Source organism: Bombus fervidus, chromosome 14, assembly GCF_041682495.2.
Source record: "Bombus fervidus isolate BK054 chromosome 14, iyBomFerv1, whole genome shotgun sequence".
NCBI classification, from domain to species: Eukaryota; Metazoa; Arthropoda; class Insecta; order Hymenoptera; family Apidae; genus Bombus; species Bombus fervidus.
In genome coordinates, this window is record NC_091530.1 from 6,487,424 (window position 1) to 6,509,347 (window position 21,924).

Sequence of the window (21,924 nt, forward strand, 5' to 3'; positions counted from 1 at the left end):
TTACTTCCATATTTTTCTGTAATCTTATCTTCTTTCACTTTACAGAATGTCCCGACTATTTCAACGACCTGTTATACGTATTAGCAACCAGTGTTACTAGATAAAAATAGGTTCGGGTAACGACCTCATTTCACGATATTCGGAAATAAGGATAAAATAGTTTTCCCCGTGTACTTTCCTGTTATCTTGGAAGTTTAAACGCATTATTAATATTGTAAGTATATATCTTTTTGTTGAAATTTCTATTGTATAATATAGTGTTTTAAATTGTTATTGAGTTATGAATGATACCATATACAAAATATATTGTATAATAACCTGAACAACTGTGTAAACTAACGAGGATTATGTTTAGTAAATTCGGTTAAATTTTAAGATTAAATAGAAATTTTTAAGGGAATTCACAATTATGCTCTATTTTGATAAGAAGGTGCCATAATTTGTGATTTATTTGCTTGTAAATGGCCTGTTGATGCAATTTTAAATTTTGTAAAAAGGAGTTAACACAGTAGATATAAAATTATTAAAAAGCTGAAGATGAAATCTTCTTCTTGCCATTATAGCAATTATTTTTTAATGTAATGAAATAAAAATTTATATATTTCTGATATTGAAAATTAAAAAGGATTTTTATATCTTCAAAATTAATAGAATAAAGTAAAGAAAGATTTTTTTTTTAATATTTTATTCGGCTGTGGATTCCCTTAACTCATCACAACGTCCATGTACTTTCCCTTTTTCTATTTCTATACATTTGACGAAAGTTTGAATTTCGAAAGCTGCTAATGAGATTTACGATTTAGAAATTTCACTTCGATGGCAATCCATCTTTGGAAATTCTTTATATTCCATTTGGATATTATTTGTCTTCCATTTTGCATATCCTCGCAAATCCTCTCAGATTTTTGTGCAAATTGCCTGTCAGTATTATCAGATAATGCCAGGAACGTTATAGATCGATAACTTTGACATCATTCTTACTCGTACTACTTATTTTATTTTCCTAGAAAATTATTCAGTTAAGATATCGTATATATATCTTCTTCACAAACGTAAAATTTCAATTAAAATTACTATATCTTTTTAAAACAATTCTATTTTTAATTTTCTGAAATTAACCATTTAGATTAATTTAAAACTAAAATACAATAAACTAAAATGTTTGTTAGTAATAAATTTTTACTGATTACTTATATGAACTCTGAAACGAAAAAATATTGAAAAATTTATTACATTATACTTATTATTATAAACATTTAGCAATATTGAATTGTATTTAGTGGCAACAAAAAGTATTTGTTCAACACTGTATTTATTATAACATTTACATATTAATTAATTAAGTCCAAGCACATTAAGTTTTATATCATTTGGTAGTATTTTAATATAACTGCAAAAACTTGGTACTATGAAAATAAAATGTGAAAATAAAACCTGATCAAAATTTTTTGTGACCACTATATATACAATTTCTTCCATTTACCATACATCTAAATCCATTCTCTAGAAATTCTTTCAACGTCATCCCCATAAACATTGTATACACTTCTATTGACTATTGTCGTACCAATAAAAAACAGTGTACATATAATTACTTATGTATAAGGTTCGATTACTTATGATGGAATCGTAAGAGGCAACGATTATCCGCTAAGATGAAATAACATAATTGTAAAGGTGAACGTTCATTCATGTTTCATGGAGGAGACTTGTGTTTTATGTTTGTTTCATGTTACAATGAGCACCCATTATTAAACTACGGACTGTGATTCAGGCCGGGGTAGGCACGTGCGATGTGTGCGCGGACGAGACAGCGGTGCGAGGCGCAAAGCGCAGCCGCAGTCGTCGCTCGGATCTCGATCGGGCCGGTTGCGTACTGTGTTTGTAGGTAGATTCGCGAGCTACCAACAAGCGTCGTTTAGTTCATTACGAGCCGTGCGATCGAGATGGTCTTTTTCCTAGTTTTTCTATATAACCACGCATAAGCATTGCTCTTCTGCGTGTGTTTGTTTTGCTTCTAACATTTATCTATCTCGCGACCGTGTAACGACATTTAAGTAACGATCGCTCGTTCGTTCTTCCTTTTAAGACTTTAAGAAAGTGAGACAGAGAGACAACGATATAAAAAGAGTACTATAATTCAAATCATCATGGATCGATCGTCGAAAATGATTCTACGAAAGATCATTATAGATTTCGTGTGCTTGCTTATTGGTAAGTGGATCAACATATTCATGCGTACGTATAGATGCGCGAACGAATAGTCCGAATATTTCCGTGATTCGTAGCACGAGTGGTAAACGACTGGCTTGGAGAGATTCCTTTGTATCCGCGCCAGAAGAGTACGATGAACGATGATTACGTTATATCGGGCGGCTGTCAGATTGACAGTCGAGGCGCCGCATGCGGCCCGTTTGATCTCTCAGCGAACTAACCTTTAAATTGGCAGGTGCTTACCTCATACGGAATTAAGAATCTATTACAATGTAGGGTAAAGTAGGGTTATTTCAGTGAGAAAGATATTTGAGCCAAGCTAAGTAATTTAACTTGTAATTCGTGAAATTTGGTTATGAATAGTTTTTGACTGATACATGTTTGAAAACAGACTGTTCAACTTGCTATTAGTGGCGTAATAGACAATCAAATATGTAGATTGTATACATCGTATACATTGAGAGAGCTCGACGGCCATGGTTCTCTACGAGGACATAATTTTTACTCGTCAAAAGGAATGAAGTTTGTCCAATTAAGATCGTCAGTTGTGATTATAATTCTGTGTATTACTTTATTTCTAGAAATTACTTTCCTATTTATTTTATTATTTCTTATATACTACCTCCTGATTTAGATAACTTCACCATAGCATTATCCGAATTATATTCATGTTTTCCATATTCTTTCTCTCTGAATCTAGAGTTACTATAAACCCATAAACAATGTATTGTCATTACTAGACCACTAATGTTTATAAAAATCCATATTTTTATAAATATAATTAAGAAACTAGAGCTTAGGTAAAAAATTGTTTTATCTGTTAGATGTTGTAAAGATTTCTATATAGATTACTGTACGGTGCAAACTCTTCAATTGTATTCACAAAAATATGAATTTGCAAAACTATCTATAATCTAGTCATTACGCTATTAAACTTTTATCTAGTACTATTAGTACGATTATTATGTCGTGAACAAATATATACTATTATAAATATACGAGTCGCTTTCTAGCTCGGAATGTACGTTGTGCGCGTCTGAAGGTTATTGTTTAGGTAGGCGAGCTTCCAATGCTATATGGTACATACCAATCAAGATTCGAGTATTCTAATGCACGAACGACGGATCGATCGTCTGCTACATTCTCCTAACGTAATTTAGGCGAACCTAAACAAACGTACAACGTGCGTTCGATGCCGCGATACCGATAATGCTTTTTCAAGCGTTTGAACGTTTTCCGGTTTGCACTTCTTTTTCCTTTGATCCTTTAGGTATGTTTTCATTGCGTTATCTGCGTGCGCACGTGTCTTCCAAACAAATTCTTTAGTTTGTTGCTGATCTCTTTAGTTCGTTGATTTTGGAATGTTGAATTGTGGAAAGGTTATGAAAAATTGTTTAGATTATCTTGGTAAAAATAGGAGAATAGCAACACCCTTTAGCTCGATCGATTTAATCTGAGAAGTGGTGACACGGTTTCGTTTAACGGGTTATCTGGTACACTGCAGTTATTCGATATTCTTTCTATTTCATAAAAATTTGATATCTAAGGCAAACTTTTTAAACCAGAAACTTCTCTTTTATTAGATTGTCTTTATTGCAATATATCCCATGAATATTAATGTAAAATTTGATTAAGATTTATTAATTTATGGAAAGACAAAGTTATGAGGATTGCTCAAAATAAGAAAGAGTATTGAAACAAATCGTAAAAAAATTGTAAAAATATTCGAAATATTTCTTTGTTTCTTATCTATAATATAAATAAATATGATGAAATGTACAAAATTAGAGATCAGAATTAAAACAAAATGAAGAGTGGAAGATTTCGATTTATTTAAAATAATTTCAGGTGTTGGTCTTTTGTGATTTATATTTTGTAATTCGTGGTTGCAGAATAATATATTTATTTTGAGTTGGGCGATTTTTTCGAAGGTCTCATTTGAAATTCTGTTCTTCTCGAATCTGTCTCGGTGTCGCAATATCGTCTGTAGAATACAAAAATAAGCTAAAACTCGAGAAAAAAATATCTTTAGACGAAAAATATTTTTCGAGAAAAATATCTTTCACTAGAAAATCTTTATTCATTCGCAATATACAATTTAATAATAAAAAGATAGAATAAAAATTTATCATATTGACGATTAAGTAACTTTTTCGTATTTCATAACCTAATTTAAAGTATTTATTTGCAAATTAGATTATCATGGAATACATTTGAAAGGAGCTAAAGTTGAAATAGAAAGTTGATTGTCCTTTTAGATATTTATTCTTCACGTTGGCGTAATCATTTGTCAGAAACGAAATTTATTACCGAAAACGAGATTTATTGCTGTTTCTGGTTCACCCGCCATCATCTATGGTCATTCGAAGCAATGCCGCGTCGCATCGTTGAGACTGAAGAATATTTACGACGTACAAAGGAAAAAAGAGGCAAAACAGAAAAAGATACGGGCTGTGTTAAATCGTGCAACTTCGTAGGTGAATTGGACACGTAAGAATAAAGACATATTATGTGTTATTCAATATTTCGATATTTTAAAGTTATGAACTCATAGTATTATTCACGTACAGTCCTATCCGTAAGAAAAGAAAAAATGTAAGATTCATAAATCTGAGCTGCGATGTAAGTTTTTAAATTTTATTCTGTTACTAAGTTTCTGACGTGTAAAAAGAATCGACGATGGACAGAATAGATGATATATAAGAGCGTTGTTTTTTAGATTTCGAACTTTGTAGGTTAGATAGAGAAACGAAAAATACTTGATTTATGCGTACGCAGGTGTTACACAGATACACAATAAAATCGACAAAAACTGACGATTGTCACGAATTCAAAAGGTTGTCACACGTTCTAGAATTTTTACTATATGAATTTCTGCTATAGTTACATCTGTTTTATACCCTAGAAAGAGATAGAAGTTAATAGAATAGCATTATTCTTGACATTTTGGTATGATAAAATAGCGAAGAATTTATTCAAATGAACGGGTCAGAAAATAATTTCCTTGTTCTTAAAATTTCCTAAATCTTCACATCAGATATAAAAAACTGCATATTTTCAACTTTTTATATGAAATAAATATTAATAATTACTTATGCTATTGAAGATATGAAATTTATATCATTATGCTTGGTAACTTAACCTAATCTCTCTGGTGCTATACTATTATAAGGTTAAACGACATATCTTCGTATTCATTTCTTTTTCTTCTTTTTCTTCTTTTTCTGTGTCTTAGACTACGTTTGTAGTAGATGCATGTTCCGTTTATATTAAAATTAATAATTAAAATTAAATATATAGATTCTTAAAAGTATATGCATTTCAGGCATATGGATTTTCAGATGTTTCGTTCGTAAAAACGACATTACCTCAATACACAGATTCATATATGTATAGTTTAATATAAGTTGGAATAGTGTACATAATTCACTTCTGAAATTAAGTTCACGTTTTTGGAAGGCATGGTTCACAAAAGTCACGAGTAAAAGAGGAGAGACAAAGTATTATGTACCTCTGATTCGACAAAGAGAAACGCGACCGTCCACTGGCCACAGATGAAAACCAGATAATGCAAAAATGAGTATTATTCATGGCGGGAAGTAGGCCGAGGGCATTTTCGTCTCGAAAGTTGCTCGCAGGTGTCTATTTGTTCCACCGTTGTTTGCGCGTTTGTCTTCGAATTCAACATGTGAATAAGCTTGAATCGCGCAGGTTGCCTCATTTTCCTTCTTCTTGTTTTCATAAAAATCTATATTTTAATGTATCGTGATCAATTATTGTTAATGAATCGATGTCAACGATAGCTATAGGCAAGTTACGATAGCCGCGACAAATTTGAAATCATATTGAGAATAATAGCGGATCTCTGTTTTAATTAGATACATAACTGTTTAATTGGGGTTCCCCTTGTTTAACACTGAATCTGCTAGGGTAGTTGAAAGGACCAATTTGTAATTTCTCATGACAATTTTGTTGATTTATATAAGTTTTACAACTTTAGTAGTATCTACATCTTTAAGACATCGATTTTCCTCAATTATCGATTTTCCTGAATGACTGGAATACGTATAACTCAATGATTGAAATATTTATTGGATACTATATAGTAATAGTTTATTGGATATTGTAATAACATAATATATTCTGTAGTGTGTAGGCTGTTATTATATTATTAAATATATTGAAGTATATGCTCTGGGAGGTAGGATGTTGATTTAAGATAGGAGTGTGTTTTAAAATTAAAATAATTGGTACGCGTGTAATGTATGTATAACGATGGAAATAGGCGGAGGCACTATGTGATTATGTATTTATGTTGTTGCTTGTGACGAGGGAGGAAGGTAGTCGATAAATGAAAATGAAAAGAGTATTTTCATAAATCCATTATGGAAGAAGTTACCGGGCCAATAAGTTAGTAATATATTAAAGAAAACGAGAGTTAAAAAGTATACGCATATATAATACACAGTCTACAGAAATGTTATCGTTTAACTCATAATGGTATGTTAACAATTTCATAAATTTTCAATAAATTTTCAGTGACACGTTATTATTGCTTCGATGAAAGTAATTTAAAATAAAAGTCAGTCTCAACGGATTGTTCATTGTTCTTTGAAAAGAACTGTAAGTAGAGCAAGAATTAGCATGATCTAATAGTGGTGTATGGTCTTTGATGACTTTGTAAATAAATAATGCCGATGTGCGAACTGTCTGACTGATGTCTGGATAAATATCGTGTTATGATCGATGTGGGTCAATAAACACACGTCTAAAAAAAATTTCTTATTCTTGCCTCGCTACAATGTAGAACCTAGATTTAATAAAATCGAATGAAAATGAAAATTAGAATCTAAATATAAAGAGGAAGTTTAAAGGGAAAGACATTATCGATTTAATTAATTTTAAATTTACAACTTTGACCTCGAGAAATATCAAAATATATAAATCATAAATCAAACTATATAAGGATAGTAAAGAATATAACAATTAAAGTTAACAGATTCGAAAGGATGATTTTCCTTTTAACACCTAGCCGGTATTCTTTGACGCGCTGTTCACTTTTTGCTGGGTATTATACTCGATCCTTCCAAGTATAACTGGTGGCCACTGAGCGGAGCGTGTCTTTTACGATTCTCTCTAATAACTGAACCCTTTCAAACTTCGTTAAGCGGCACAAACAGGTCCGGTTCAGTGTGTAGGGCATTAGCGGCAATTTTGTCGGAACCTGTGTGTCACTAGGCCTCCCTGTAATACATGGTAGATCGAAGCCATTCAACGAGCCGCAAGTGCAGATTAGCCGCTCAAAATCGCCTTGATTCAATGACTGAATGGAAGGTCAGTAGCTCTCTCGATAGTCTTGTTGCTTCGTTTCGTTAGTCGGTGTTAAATACTTCCCACGAATGTCCCTCTCGCGTACAGGGTGGTCTTTCTATATTATTTATCTCTTTATTGATCCGTTTCTTTTTCTTTTCTCCTCTTCTTCTACAATAAAGATGAGAAAGGAAATTTTGCGTTTAAGTGTTTAGAGCTTAATTATTATCGATGATTTTGCGAATTAACGTATTACATATATTTTATCAACCCTCACTGGGATGTATTTTTGGGCTGGAAGAAAATATTTTCGTTTCTTCATTGTTAAGAATAAAAATATTTTTATAATTTTTTTTTTAATTTGATTAAAATTAATACTGGTCACTTAATGGTTGTTTGAGGATTTTTTAAAGTACAATGTTCTATCGTAAACAGGATTAATATTGTCTTTTTCTCTTTCTTTTTTACCTATAGGTACGGTAGGATATAAAATTTGCAATTTTTTAAGTAAAAGATCGAATCGAAATATTTTGACCTTTTTCCCCTCAAGTGTATTTTGGTAGATTGATTTACATCAATACAAGAAAGAAGTGTAGATAAATGTTTATTCGACGGATGCATCTACGATCGATTGATGTCTAATTTTACTACGAAACATCAGTCGTGTGTTTATACTTGAATGAATGTGAAGTTCCGAAGGTGTAACATTAATAAACTTCTACACGTACCATACTTGACTGCGCAGCTATGTTGTTTTACAAATTGAACATTCATAAATTACCGATAACTAGCGATCAAAATAACGATATATCGTGTTATTTGTTTGATGAGATTGCAAGAAGACTATTTATCACGAACTTTTGCTAAGCAATGAAATTAAATGCAGCAACCAGATTTTTGTCTTCCAAAAAAAAAAAAAAAAAGAAAGAAAAAGATAGTAGTTTTGCATTCAGAGAAACGATATTTTAATAATAATGCAATAATATAATGGTAAAAAATACAATGACAGAATGCCCAGCAAAATTACGACCAAGCTATCCAATTTCTGTTTATTTCTTCTAAACAAAAAGTTGCTGCCTCTTTTCATAAAAGATAAAATTCGATTAAACAATTAAGATTTTTTTTGAAGAAAAAAATTAGTAGCAATTCGGATGAAAGAAATAGAAATTAGACAATGTAACACTAATACCCGATGATAAAATTTATACAGAATATTATATGCGATATATAAAACATAATTATAATATTATACAATTTTGAACAATTACATAGCAAGCGTAGAATTAGAAATGATTTAAAGGCAACGTACTGATATCGTAATTTCGCCTCGGTTCACCATAGGCGCGATGAATTATTGCATATTAAATAATCCAATTGCGCCTGCACTTTCTCGGATGATATCACTGCTACGGTAAATCTACGGTTTTTATTAGGCACCAGACACGAGCAATATCCGTGTAAATGCGTAAGCAATCGCGCGTATACCAGTACGTTTGCGGTTAGCCGGCTCTATAATTCATCGTGAAATCACTTTGCACATCGTTGACAACTGCTTTCATTATATTTTTCTCCTCACACCGTGTATACTACGTCATTCTGACGCGTCTGTGGTATTTTCTTTCATCGATCGTTGCCATTTCTTTTCTCCTCTTTAATTTTCTCCCCTCCTTCGACAATTTCTGCACTGTGAGCCTATCTGTCACAGCCGTGGATAAATGTCGAGCCGAGGAACAGGAAGATGAGTGTTGCGGCGATGTGCGCGAGTAGGAAGCGCGAGGGAATAGTATGTCCGCGAGCCATGAAATATCGAGGCGAAAAGGACACGATCCACGACTGAGAGCGCGATACCATGTGAACCTCATTGCCTCGAAACCGTTACCGCCGCCACATAACGTTGGCTCAACTCTGGAAAGGTCGTTCGTTAAACAGTCTGACCCTGCAATATCTTTGTTTAAAACGTTTCCGTCGTTGCGTATGTACCGATAAAATATAAACATGTGCGCGTTGTTAAGCAAAGGTATTTGCGAATTTACGCGTCAGCCGTGTTCTCTATCTCGAGAGGCCTAAGTCATTAGCCTGTCTTGTAATTATTGTTTATCATAATGATTGCCTCTCGTCTTAATCACCGTGCTTACGTCTATTTCCTGAACTCTTATCTTGCAGATTACTTCACTCTATGTATAGATATCTTGCGTTCTAACAGATTTGCTTACCTTATATCGTATTGAGAAATAGTACAGTATATTGGATTGGCAGGTAAGTGATTGCGGATTTTGTCAATACCACCTAATGAGAAAATCCGCAACCACTTAGTTGCCAACCCAATAGTACAGTTATGGTACCGAAAACAGTGCAGCAGGATGGATGTAAGTAGAGATATTTTCTCTGTATAATAAATACGTAAAAATCGAGAAATTATATAGAGTTGACGACACAAGTTAAATGATACACCGCTGAGTGTACTCACATTTAAGCCGATTTAAGCAATCGCTTAAATATAATTTTGGAAATTTTTCCTTTTGATAAAAACGTAGGATAAAATACTGGATCGTTGTTGCGTTCAAGTAAAAAAGAATATCTCGCCAGAAGATAGAGAATTATGCTTATACTTCTTCTACCGCCTGTAATGTGTACGTAGGTGTACTTTATTCCGAACGAGTGCGGCCGTTTAGATGGAAATTAGTTGATGGATTTTGTTTCAGGTATTCGGATAGGGGGAATTTATTTAAATGTGAATGATGTGGGTGTTTGTATTCACAGGATGATTTAACGTTGTGGGCGTAGAGATTGATGAAGGGAACAGGTAATAGGGAAATGCAGTCAAATGTGGAGAGGAAGGTGATTGTGATAAAAGATAAAAGTCGTTGGAGAAGGTTCTGCGCTTGGAATGTTTGTTTGTGGATTTGTAACTTTTAAGGCGATTTGTTCGAAGAACCAGTTATTTTTGTTTTATTTCATATTTATGATCGAAAGTTTACTTTTAAAGTTAAACATTTTTTTAAATTACAGACCTTCTCACTCGTAGCGTTAAGATGAGGAAATTCTACTTGTGTAGCATATCCTTTGGTGATTTTCCTCTTTTTCTTCAAACTCCAGTACCAGTTTACAAAATTACTGGCACGTATTACGCGATGATACGTTGTACTTAAAACACACGCTTTCGAGCAAGTTTTATTATTAAACGATGACAAATAAATCGCTGCTAATAATCGGAAGCTTATGAATTAATAAAGTTGTTTGAAGCGACGAGGTGTGTCGATGATATTATCATGATAGAGCAATTTATTTCTTTATTTCGTTGTTATTTATGCATATAATTTCGAGTTATTTGTGCATATAAAAATATAGCGAAAAGTAGATAAATAGAGAACGATATAACGAGCTACGTAAATGTGATATATTGCTTGCTACTTTATTTTTGGAACTTGTAGTGGAAAGTCTCTTTTGTTGCGCGTAAAGTAACATATTCCTTTTCGATGGCTCCGTCATGTTCGTAGTAGCCAGCAAACTTCTACATTTCCTTTTCGCGGCTCGACTTTATGATGTAATAAAATATGTAGAAATCATTATTATGGCAGATAGCAAGCTTATTTTCGAAATGTTAGACACATCGAGTCGTGTTTCACGTTATATTCATTTACTTCTATAAAATATAACAAAACAGAATAGAAGATGAAGAAGATAACACTGTTGAAATCGAATATTTTTACTTTAAATAATCCCTACAATGTTAATTGTAATCATACCACATCTTTACTTATCCGATAAGGAAAATAATAATAATAATAATAACAATAAATCTAGCCAAAACTTTCAACTAAAATCTCAAGCTTTGACATCAACAAATTTGGCATAAATTTCCGCACAAACATATCTAGAAATTAATTCTAAGCGATAGTCGTACGCAAATAATTCCCAAGGTAATTCTAAACGAAACTACAATTATCGTCAACAAGAATACACGACTGGCTATTTAAACACGTCCACATTTGCAAAAATTTGAGCAAAAACAAAAGCAAAAGATTGTCAAACGATATAATCGAATTGTACATCTCTGAAAATCGAACTGCATTAACCATCGCGACATGATGTTTCTTTTTCCAACTATACGAAATAACCTTGAGATTAAACAACGTATCTGTTTGAGTGGAAGTTGCGGCTAGAATCGAGGTCACTCGACGTACAGCTTCGCCATGGTGACGATCGTGGAATCGTTCGCTTGTTTATTGCCAAAAGAGCACAGAACGATGGAGAGTAACTCTCGTGTCTGGAATACAAAGAAGAACGTGACAGAGACGCTTGTGATACGTTTTATTATCGGTACGATCGATGAAAAGTATAGGTGAATGGCAGCGTGAAGCAACGGTATAGTTAAATGGTTGGGATGCTTAGTCATCCGGTGTGCAGAAATTCGCGTCGATGACGACTGCACGAGGTATACCTATGCTTTCAAATAGATGTCAAGGCGGATCTAAATCTGTTTTGCTTAGACTGTACGTGATATGCCCGTCCCGTTCGTAATCGCGAATAATACGCACGTATTGTGTTCATTATCAGTCCTTGCATAACACGCGTTCACCAAGTGCATTCGAACCGCGAGTATTACAGCCAGGAAGATTACCGACACGGATACTGTTACTGCAAATTGTTTTCGTATTCGTATCGATTACGTTTATTGGCAGCGAGAAACGCGAGAAACATGTTGATGCTCGCGATTCTCCTTTCACATTGTATTGTTAGATGAAACAACAGAAAGCATAGTCGGTTTATAGTTGGATCACGTACGTTCGGTGTCATTTAAAATGGAATAATAGCTACGTCTCGATGTCTTTAAGATTTTTATTCGTACATTAGTACGTTTCTTACGTTTTATTGTTTGTGTATAAAATTAAATTACATTAAATGTATATATATTTATTTTTAACGTGTAATAAATAGAAAGAGAAAGATCGATGTATCAAAGGTAAATTAAATGTATTTCAAATCGTATAGAATTCGCCATTGTTCTTTTAATTTGTATCATGTAATAAATACAATTTATAAACAAGGATATTGCGAATATTAAAGTGTACGATTCTTAAGTAACATTGCACGTTCCACGTACGATTCCATTCACGTATATTTTTTTCTCGAATTAATTTAACGTTGGTGGTTACTTAAATTTGACAAACATGTGACGATTGTATATAAACGATTTAGGCTTGAAAATTATGACTCTCTTTATGAGTGGGTAATATCTTTCTTATCTTCGTGTGTACTTTTTGTTAAACATATGCAACGTTATGTAAGTTGGAGGAACGTTTGGGAGTTGGATATTACTCCGCTTGTAATAATATTGTGATAGTAATAGCGATATTTTTACAAAAGATTCGTTTCTCGAACTTGTGCGTTTCATAAATAAATCACGTAAAAAGAGGATCAAAGCGATAACGCATAATTCCTGAATAATTTATGCATAAATAAGGAGAAGCAAATGAACAGAATAATTTGTAGCTCGGTTTAATTTAATTCGAAACCTCTCTCTTTCTCTCTCTCTCTCTTTTTCTCGCCTTTTACGTTTAGATAATCGAATGGGAGTTAAAACTCGTTATCCGCCTGCGAAGCGTTGAGACTATCTATATCAATGATTTCAATTTTTCACGAACAGCAGAACAAACAAGTTTGTACACGCGTAACGGAGAATTAATGGAAGCATTTATCCAGTTTTTGCTTGTTATATTTACCATAGAGCGTTAATTAAAATTCGAAATAGAGTACTTTTATCCAGAACGGATGTTACGACATCGAGTATAGTGGTTCAGATAAGACGCAACCCAATTAGACGAATGACAGAGAACGCGCGATAATTATCGTTGATTATCGTTAACGGCTGTCGAATAGTTCGAAGTTTAACTTTATTCTAACGAATTTCACATTTTTCATTGTTCCCAGTCAAATCAGCTTCCTTCAACTCGCGATTAAAATAGTAACAGACGTAATAAGACGTTAAGAATATATCAACTCGTGCTAGTTCAATGGTCGCCTGCCTACTATGTTTAGTTTCAATTTAACGCGAATTCTACGTTTAGTTCGAATTCTATTCTACCTTCGATTCCGATTCGTTTATGTTCAAGAAATGTCGTCACGCGCAGTTTGTAATTTAATTATACAGGGCGTCACGCAATGACGGAACGATACCACGTAGCGCATCGAGGCAAATCGATCAACTCCACCTTTTATCAATTTCTAAATTACGAAAGTGTAATTATTATTAGAATTTAATCTTGAAGTTAAGATTAATAATCTGTGGAAGACACCATGTTTATGTTGAAATAATATTCAGTGATGTTTATTAAACAGAACTGCAGAACCTGATGTTAACAACGTATACAAGAATTGTTGATTGTTGGCCAGTTACTCTCAGACTAGACACAGGTAGTGACTCATGATCTCTTAAATATTTTGAGCGCCACTCTCTATACAGTAATGAGTATGATCTGTGTAAGTGTCCTGTTCAAATGCCTGTGTGGGTTAGGTTGGGGCTGTGTAAGGGTATTGTGCCTACGCGTGAAATATCGTTGTATTTCAACAATTATAAAATAAGTGTCCAATATGCAATTCTCAAAAAATAAATTACTTATTCTCGCTGGTACTATTGTACGAAGTCCAACGTGTATAAGCTATTTATCCTTCGTGAAAACGGAGAATAACATTTTTCAGCGTGGAGCTTCCTCCTCGGAAAGATTAAGCTGGAAAATTCTGCAGATAATCGTCCAGCTACGTCTCGGTAGACGTTGCTTCCTTGTAGGATCAATCATCGTTATAATAATCTTCAACTTGGCTAATATGATTAGGTCGTTATACCGCAGCGATTATCGCTACGATATTGTAATTTCAAAGTGCTTAACACGTTCGTCGCCACGTCGCACATATCTATGCGATGAGTGTACTTCCGTGGGGACCCCGTCACCAAAGTATGGTGACGCTCTTATTGTTCGAGTTAATTAAATATACGATATTATATATAGGATATACAACATAAAAATATTAAAAACACATTATACCATGCTTTTTATTAATTTATATTCTGGATAATATATTACATTATTCTATATCGCATGGTATTCGTTAAAACATTCCAAACACATTTGGGGTGATCTTGTCCACTTCGAACAATAGTTATAGACTCCGTCATCGCTACTCTCCTCACTTTCAAATATATTTTCACGCTGTTTACCGAACATTTTGAGGATGAAAAAATCACTGATGTACGTCTTGCAAGTATGCTTCTCGACCAAATGAAAGATCTGAGATATCTGCCATGAAATCCCTCGGAATACTCTAACTGGAAAGCTTATCGCTTTCTCCATTTCAGAATTAAATAATCTTTTCTTTAGAATGAATCGAAGGCGATAAATAATGAACCGAAGGTCATAAACGATGAATTCCTGCTTGTCGCTCTATTTACATTTTGCGTACCGGCGGTCGGATTTGGGCTCCGCAGGAAACTTAAACTTAGCAAACATGCTGGGTGACGAACGTGTTAATTTTACTTGCGATCGCAAAGTTCGTCAACGAGTACGTACAATTGATCGAAGAACTTTCAAAGTTTCGTAAACGGCAAGAAATAACAATTCGACGGAGGAGTATATTTAGCTTGAAGTTAAAGAAAAAGTGGAACAAGAGTAAAATGCACGTTACAGCGTTGGAAACGGCTGGAAATGTCGGAGCGATTACCCGCCAAAATTTCACCCCTTGTCTGCTATTCAACGAGGCGATAAAACGGTGTGTGAGTTCTTGGAAAGGCAATCCGTGCGCCATGCCAATAGCTCCAAAAACACACGGTACCTCGCATATTTCTAAATATTACCGGCTGCCCCTGTGGTCAGCAATAAATTCGAGGCACAATCACCGGCGAATGATCATGAAACTTCAACCAGTGCGTAAAATATATGCAACAGCGGTGAGCTCGAGCGTAGTCCGGCTACATAAATAATGACCACGTGTGATCCCGTGCGAGTAGCTACAGTTGTTACAACCTGCTCACCGTATTGCCTCGTTTTGCTTAAAAGCGAGCCTGACAATTATCTTAATAGCTGACTCGGTCGAGCCGAGGTATTTCCAGGTAGCGGAGGCGAGGCATCTCACGATTTTCATCGAATAAACAGCGAAGGATAACAGCGTCAGCGTTGCACCGGCTGTTATGCCGTAATTTCACCACGCCGGTTTATTCCTGATTTTTCCGCCCCTTTTCGCCTCGCGTTGCCATCTCATATTAGATAGTAGCGATAGATAGCGCGAACGACGGATCATCGGTAGCTTATCGGTTCATGGTTATCGAAAATTATGGAAACTCGTTGCGCGGCAAACGCAATGCACGATAGATAAGAGAACTGCTGTTCAATTTTCGAATTATCGTAGCCACGGTTGATCGTCCGCTCGCTTGTGGAAACGTTCCGAGTGAAAAAAAAAAAATTGAATCGACGCAACCGGTAATCTTTGCTCGATATCTGGCTGAAATGTGACGCAACTGCGTTGGTGATCGGCGAATTATGAAAATCGACTCGTTGACTTATTATGCCTGGGTTCGGCCAGTAATCGCAACTGATAAAGTTGTACTTACGTACGTTCCGTTGAAACAGGGTGTGCCTTTTAATGTGCTGTATAATCTTTCAACGTGGCGTTTCTAAGCTCGTACAAGGTGGGAGGAGACGCCGGTAGTTAGGCGGTTTTGATTAAGTGTTTTGTAGGGATTTTTTTATCGATTACTCGTGGCAATTGCGACAGCGATGATAAGCATAGGAAAGATCGTTGAGGATATAAATAGAGGATACGAGGTTGGGAAGTTTTGCGGTAGATTTCTGGCAACAAACGTAAGCATATTTCCAATAAGATATACGAATCAACGAAGATAATCGAACGATAAAGAAATTTTAAGGCGAAATTTTTTAAATTCTTTAAATTCAATCTTCCAAAGTTTTCGAACTTTGTGTCTTTGTTAAAAAAATTTTCTTGCAACATTCGGTCGTGTATCTAGTGATAGAACGCTATCCAAATATGTCAAATATGAATCATGAGTTGCAACGTACATTACGATTCGTCCTGTTGTTTAAAGTTTCGCAGCGAAAGATAAATGTTGGACCTGTTTGTTTCGACATTTTTCGCGTATCAGCATCAATCGAATAATAAACCTTCGATCGACAGTTTAACGGTTCGTCATGTTTGCACATCGATTAAAATGTCAAACGTACTGTGAAACGATTGTCAAACAAGGAAGGAGCGCACATATTTTGAACCGCGCATACCGTAGTTAGCGCACGAGCAACAAATTTAGTTATCATTACACGGATAGTCATCGCGTAATACGATGAAGTCTCGTTTATGTCCAAGGACGATGTATGTATCGCTATTCGCAACGTGCACCATAAATCTCCTTTCTACTTATGCACGTACGATGACACTCGAAATTAGCAAGTTCGGTCACGTTCCTTTAAGGAAGCGTCAATTGTTGTTTTGTACGTTTATGGAAAATCTATCTAATGATAACGAAGATCTGATAGAAATCTAAAAATTGAAAAAAAAACACAGCTTTTATTTTAGTCGAAGTTTTAAGCAAATTGCTCGCAAATGGCCTTTAGACATATTTAGACAATGTTTTGAAATAACTCGAAACGTTCTTTTTTTTTTTAAATTATTTATAATTAGCTCAAATATTTGTATAGTGGGCTTGAAATTATGTACGTATCATGTGTACGTATTCGCGCTGAGTTAATACAATTGGCCTTGAACAACGCAAGTGTACAAGCGAGGACATTGCAAGAAAATATTTGGAGTTGACATAATAAATAAAATTCTAGTCTGACTTAAGCGAAACTTGAGACACGAGTACACAGAATCCGATACATTATTGATCTAACGATCTCACCATATTTCTTCCGCTTACCGTATTAATTAAGTAATCTTTCGAGTGAGTACATAGCCGTATTCCAAGCAGTCGTGTAGCGTTACATCATGTTGTGCTGCATACATATAAATAGCTACGCGCAGTAGCATGAAAAGTAATATGCACGTTATGTTAGATATATATATACGCAAACACACATTGGAAGAATTTGGGAAATAAAGAAAAAATTATGTCCTTAGTTCGCCTCGAGTTTAATTTAGATTTATCTTATCTTTGAAAGAAGTAGAAAATAAGTGGACTGCGGATTTTTATGCATTTCTGATAAATCGAAAGATGCAAAAATGTACCTATAGATATATAGAATATACAGGGCGCGGTCGAGTAACATGTACAAGCGAGTACGAGGTGACTTTTTACGAGAAAACGAAGGGAAAAATATAGAATAAAGTTTTCTCTTCTTAAATTTAGTTTCCGAGAGAATTTTGGGTATTCGTTGGATATATGTGAATTCGGCTAAATACCGACTAGACAGGAGTAAATAATTACGAGGCTATTCTACGTGCGAAAATTTCACAACAACAAATTTGGAACAAAATTTTTCCATTTAAAGTTGCATCTTCACGAAAGCGGAGTCTGTTCGTATTTAGATCATAATTGATCCAATGCACGTGGATGGCACATTTTCAAGTTTGCTTTGCTCGGAAACCGAGCGTCTTACGAAAAAATTTTATTTTACATTTTCGACCTATTTTCACACGTAGAATAACATCCTACCGATGATTTTCTGCTGTACAATCATGTTCAGGTATACTCGCTAAATTTTCAAACTCGACTCTCTCGAAAACAAAGCCTGGAACAGAAAAATTTCGTTCTATTGGATTGGCAAATGATTGTGGATTTTGTCAATACCACCTAATGACAAAATCCGCAATCATTTAGTTGCCAATCCAATAGAATGAGAAAAATTCTTCAGTTCCATTCTACGCGTACAATTTTATCGTGCTGGTTCGAGGTCATACGTGCAAACTTCAGCTGCGATTGAAACATCTTTCCTTGAAATTCGCCAATATCTCCGACGTCATATGAAAACAATTCGCGTGACGCAAGCGCGACGTAGCGTCATTCGCCTTCGCGAGCAATGACACGATACAAACGTGGTGTCATCACCGATCAAAGAAATTGAATAAAAATGACACAGGCGGCGATCGACATCTGATGGTCCGTTTTCTGTTTGCAGTGGGTGGTGTGTTGCTGATGTTTTTCCTGTTCGGCAAACCGTACAAGCGGGGATTCTTCTGCAATGACGAGTCGTTATATCATCCGTTCCACACGTCGACTGTAACCAGCGTGATGCTCTACGTCATTGGATTTTTACTTCCTATATGCACGGTGAGTCACCTGCTGCGATTTCTCATTTCCCTGCTCCGAAAAGAAGCGTCAGACGATACCTCGACGACGTCGCTATCGTTTTCCGTGTTTCTTGCGGTCGGGATATTTTGTACGAGGTGTTTCTTAAATATACAAGGGGACACGCAGTGTGTGAGGAACGCCGACAGGATGAATTTAAATCTTGAAAATGATACTGTTGACGCGTCAGCAATGCCGAGAACAGCTGACTACCATGTTGACTGAATAGGGTTTTTAAAAGCCACTTTATATTTTTTAAGATTTCTTTGATTATGCATTTTAAATTCGTTACCGTCCTTAGCGTTTTACTTTGAAAGAATTAGAATGTAAACGAGGGAATTTTATAAGGAACACGGGTGTTTTTATTTTATATTTTATTTTATTTACAAATTATATATATGTCAGATCGTCTTTGGAAAACGGGGCGTGTGATGAGTCTTGCTGCGAATTGTCCATAGTTGTCTTATACCGGATGATGTTTGTTTATGGGAATGCATTACAAACGTTAACAAGTGATATCGATGATCGAGCGATCGAGATGTCTATGACGATGAATTTAGGTTCGATAACGAATACACTGTCAACGGGACGACGATCACGATTAGGAACTCGATGTACGTGTTCACTGGGCTAGTCGAACTTATCGGATTGCACCTCGGTCCAAGTGGAACTGCCCTTATATACTCCTCTCCGTATTCCTCGGGTCAATCCCTGTTTTTAAGCAGAGTTAGTTAATTACTTTATACCTCTGTTAGGTACACGTTCCTCCCGTGACCGTGGCTACGTTCAACGACCCGTTACGTCTCTTCGAGCCTAAGTCCACTGTCATAAATCTCGGATAATCATAATTGATTTAACTCGTAAACAACTATTTGGACTAAAGTGTCGGGGACATTCGCAAATATTCCGAAAGAAAGGCTCCGGCGTCTCTTCATCTCCGACATATGTATACTAATTGCATATTGTGGTGATATTCTAATTCTAAATTACGAGAGTTATCGTTCTATATTCTGAATTTAATTCGGTTTAATTATTATAGTGGCACGACAATGCTATTGAAATAAGAGAAATAAGAAAAGTAAATATTTTACAGATTAATTTTAAGATTAGTGGATACGCTTTCTCGTTATTTTTGGATTTATTTTTGCAACGTTGTTTACGGATAAGAGGAAAGAAATATTTTATATTTTCTTGTTTGCCAAACAAAGTTTTTCCGCATTTACATGCCAGTTAATTGGATTTTGATATTTGTTTATGGAATACCGATGATCTTTCCCCTTTCAAGGCCTCTTCGTAATATCCATTTATTAATTCATTTGCCCACTATTGTGTTTTTTATCTTATCGACAACAGAAGAACTCATTGTAGGGGGAATGTAATAGAATATACATATTATTCGAGTGAGTAAAGAGGCACAACTATTGAAGTAAACGGTTAATAGACTCCAAGTTACTTTTTCAAATAATAATTGGAAAACGAGAAAGATAGCACACTTGAATTTTCCAGGTTATTTATTTTCCTTTAGGCAATAAAAATTGGCATTTACGAAGTTCAACGAAAACAAAATTCATCTGTATCACTTTATAAATTACATATTTTTGGAAAAGATCAACAGATAAGAAATTATTCCAGATTATAGTCTTCAATGCCTCAGCTTGTGTTTCGTAATTAACTTAAGCCAGTTGTCATTTATTTATTTATTGTGTAATAAATTTTCGAGTAATCAAAATTCCACAAATATATTTAGAAATGTTAAGCATACGAATTGTTTTTCAATAAACAGATAATGAAATTTTAAGAAAATAAGCTTCAAAGTGTTTTACGCAAAATGAATCATCGACGAAGGTCAATATTTAATGTTCTATTTAACGTTATCTTTAAAATTTGCCAACGGATCTTTTACCATAATTTCGTTTTATTATCGTAATCTCTATCAGGAAATAGTAGAAATGAAATTTAATAAATCGAAAACTCGTACCATCTATGATTCATTTTAAAAGAATTTCAGATCTACGGAATTATATAAAAATTTCACTGAAAAAAACAAGTAATTTTCTAGTTAACGAAGCATAGATCGTTTCTTGGTCGAAAAAAAATGTAATTAGAAGGTCATCAGGGAAAAAAAGTGTTTGATAATAAAATATTTAGATAATAAGATCATTGGAATTATGTGAGTTTTGATAATGAAGGTTCCACCGTTTTTGATTATCAAAGAGCAACGATAATGACATCCGTTGATAAGTTATTCAGTCATAATTTTTCTCGTGATCGTAATATTTTTCGATATTTCTTCCGTTTGTTTGCGTAACTTTCGTGTAAACAAAATTAATCGTACGCGTGATTATGAAACTCGCACGTTATGTATTTCTTCTCATAATCTCCTAATCTTTTGCAAAATTCCCCTTCTTAATTGTGCTTTACTTTTCTTATTTATCTTTTTTATTCAAAAGACGAGATTTTATGTAATATACTAAAACTTGAAGCTAGTTCCATCAGGAACAAATATACCTATCGTTTAGTTAATTAATAACTAATAAATGGAGTCTGAATATTATGAGAAGCTTAACACTAGAACTACCGATAGTTAACACGAAACTATTTCTACCACAACCAGTGAAAGTGACTGGTCTTTAAAAAATACGTAATAATAGAATGTTTTTATATTTTTCGATTTCTTACATTCTTACGAAAGGAATTCCATGTTATGTAGCACATTTTTTAGTATTATTAACGATGATCCCTAAAATGATCCCTAAACGAGGGTTGACACGTTTATAAAATTGTAGAATCAGTCGTTTTCACTGGTGTGGTATTTCTAGCGTTAGCATCTAGCGATCTAGCGATCGATTCGGAATTTTCCCGATAACTGATATCGTCATATCGAACGATACGCAGTAAAAATTTTAAAAACGTGTGGCAAATTGTACAAAACGAGGAAACTGGTTAATTGTGGTTCGATAAACAGATTGCAGGATCCTTTTACACTTTGATAAGTACTAGTCATTTTTACTGCTATTGGTATAAGTAGCCTTGATGCAAAACTATTTTCAGTTTAAATACATAAAAAACAAAATAAAATTCATTATATTATTCCTTTAGTTATCGTTGCG

General features: G+C 34.4%; 1 protein-coding gene across 7 annotated transcripts in view; it reads left to right on the forward strand.

Annotated features, from left to right (window-relative positions):
- Nucleotides 1-1,827: 1,827 nt before the first annotated feature.
- The window catches only part of Wun (wunen), a 59,718-nt gene continuing 39,621 nt past the window's right edge, over nucleotides 1,828-21,924 (forward strand). For 6 of the 7 annotated variants that reach the window (XR_011801632.1, XR_011801633.1, XM_072016946.1 and 3 more), the window contains exons 1-2: nucleotides 1,829-2,214; nucleotides 18,645-18,796. Coding sequence is in view for 4 of the 7 variants with exons in the window: in XM_072016946.1 (XP_071873047.1) it covers nucleotides 2,151-2,214; nucleotides 18,645-18,796 (216 nt within the window). In the remaining 3 variants the exon portion in view is untranslated. Of the gene's footprint in view, nucleotides 2,215-18,644; nucleotides 18,797-21,924 lie in introns of all 7 variants that reach the window. The other variant, XM_072016949.1, reaches the window with a different exon arrangement.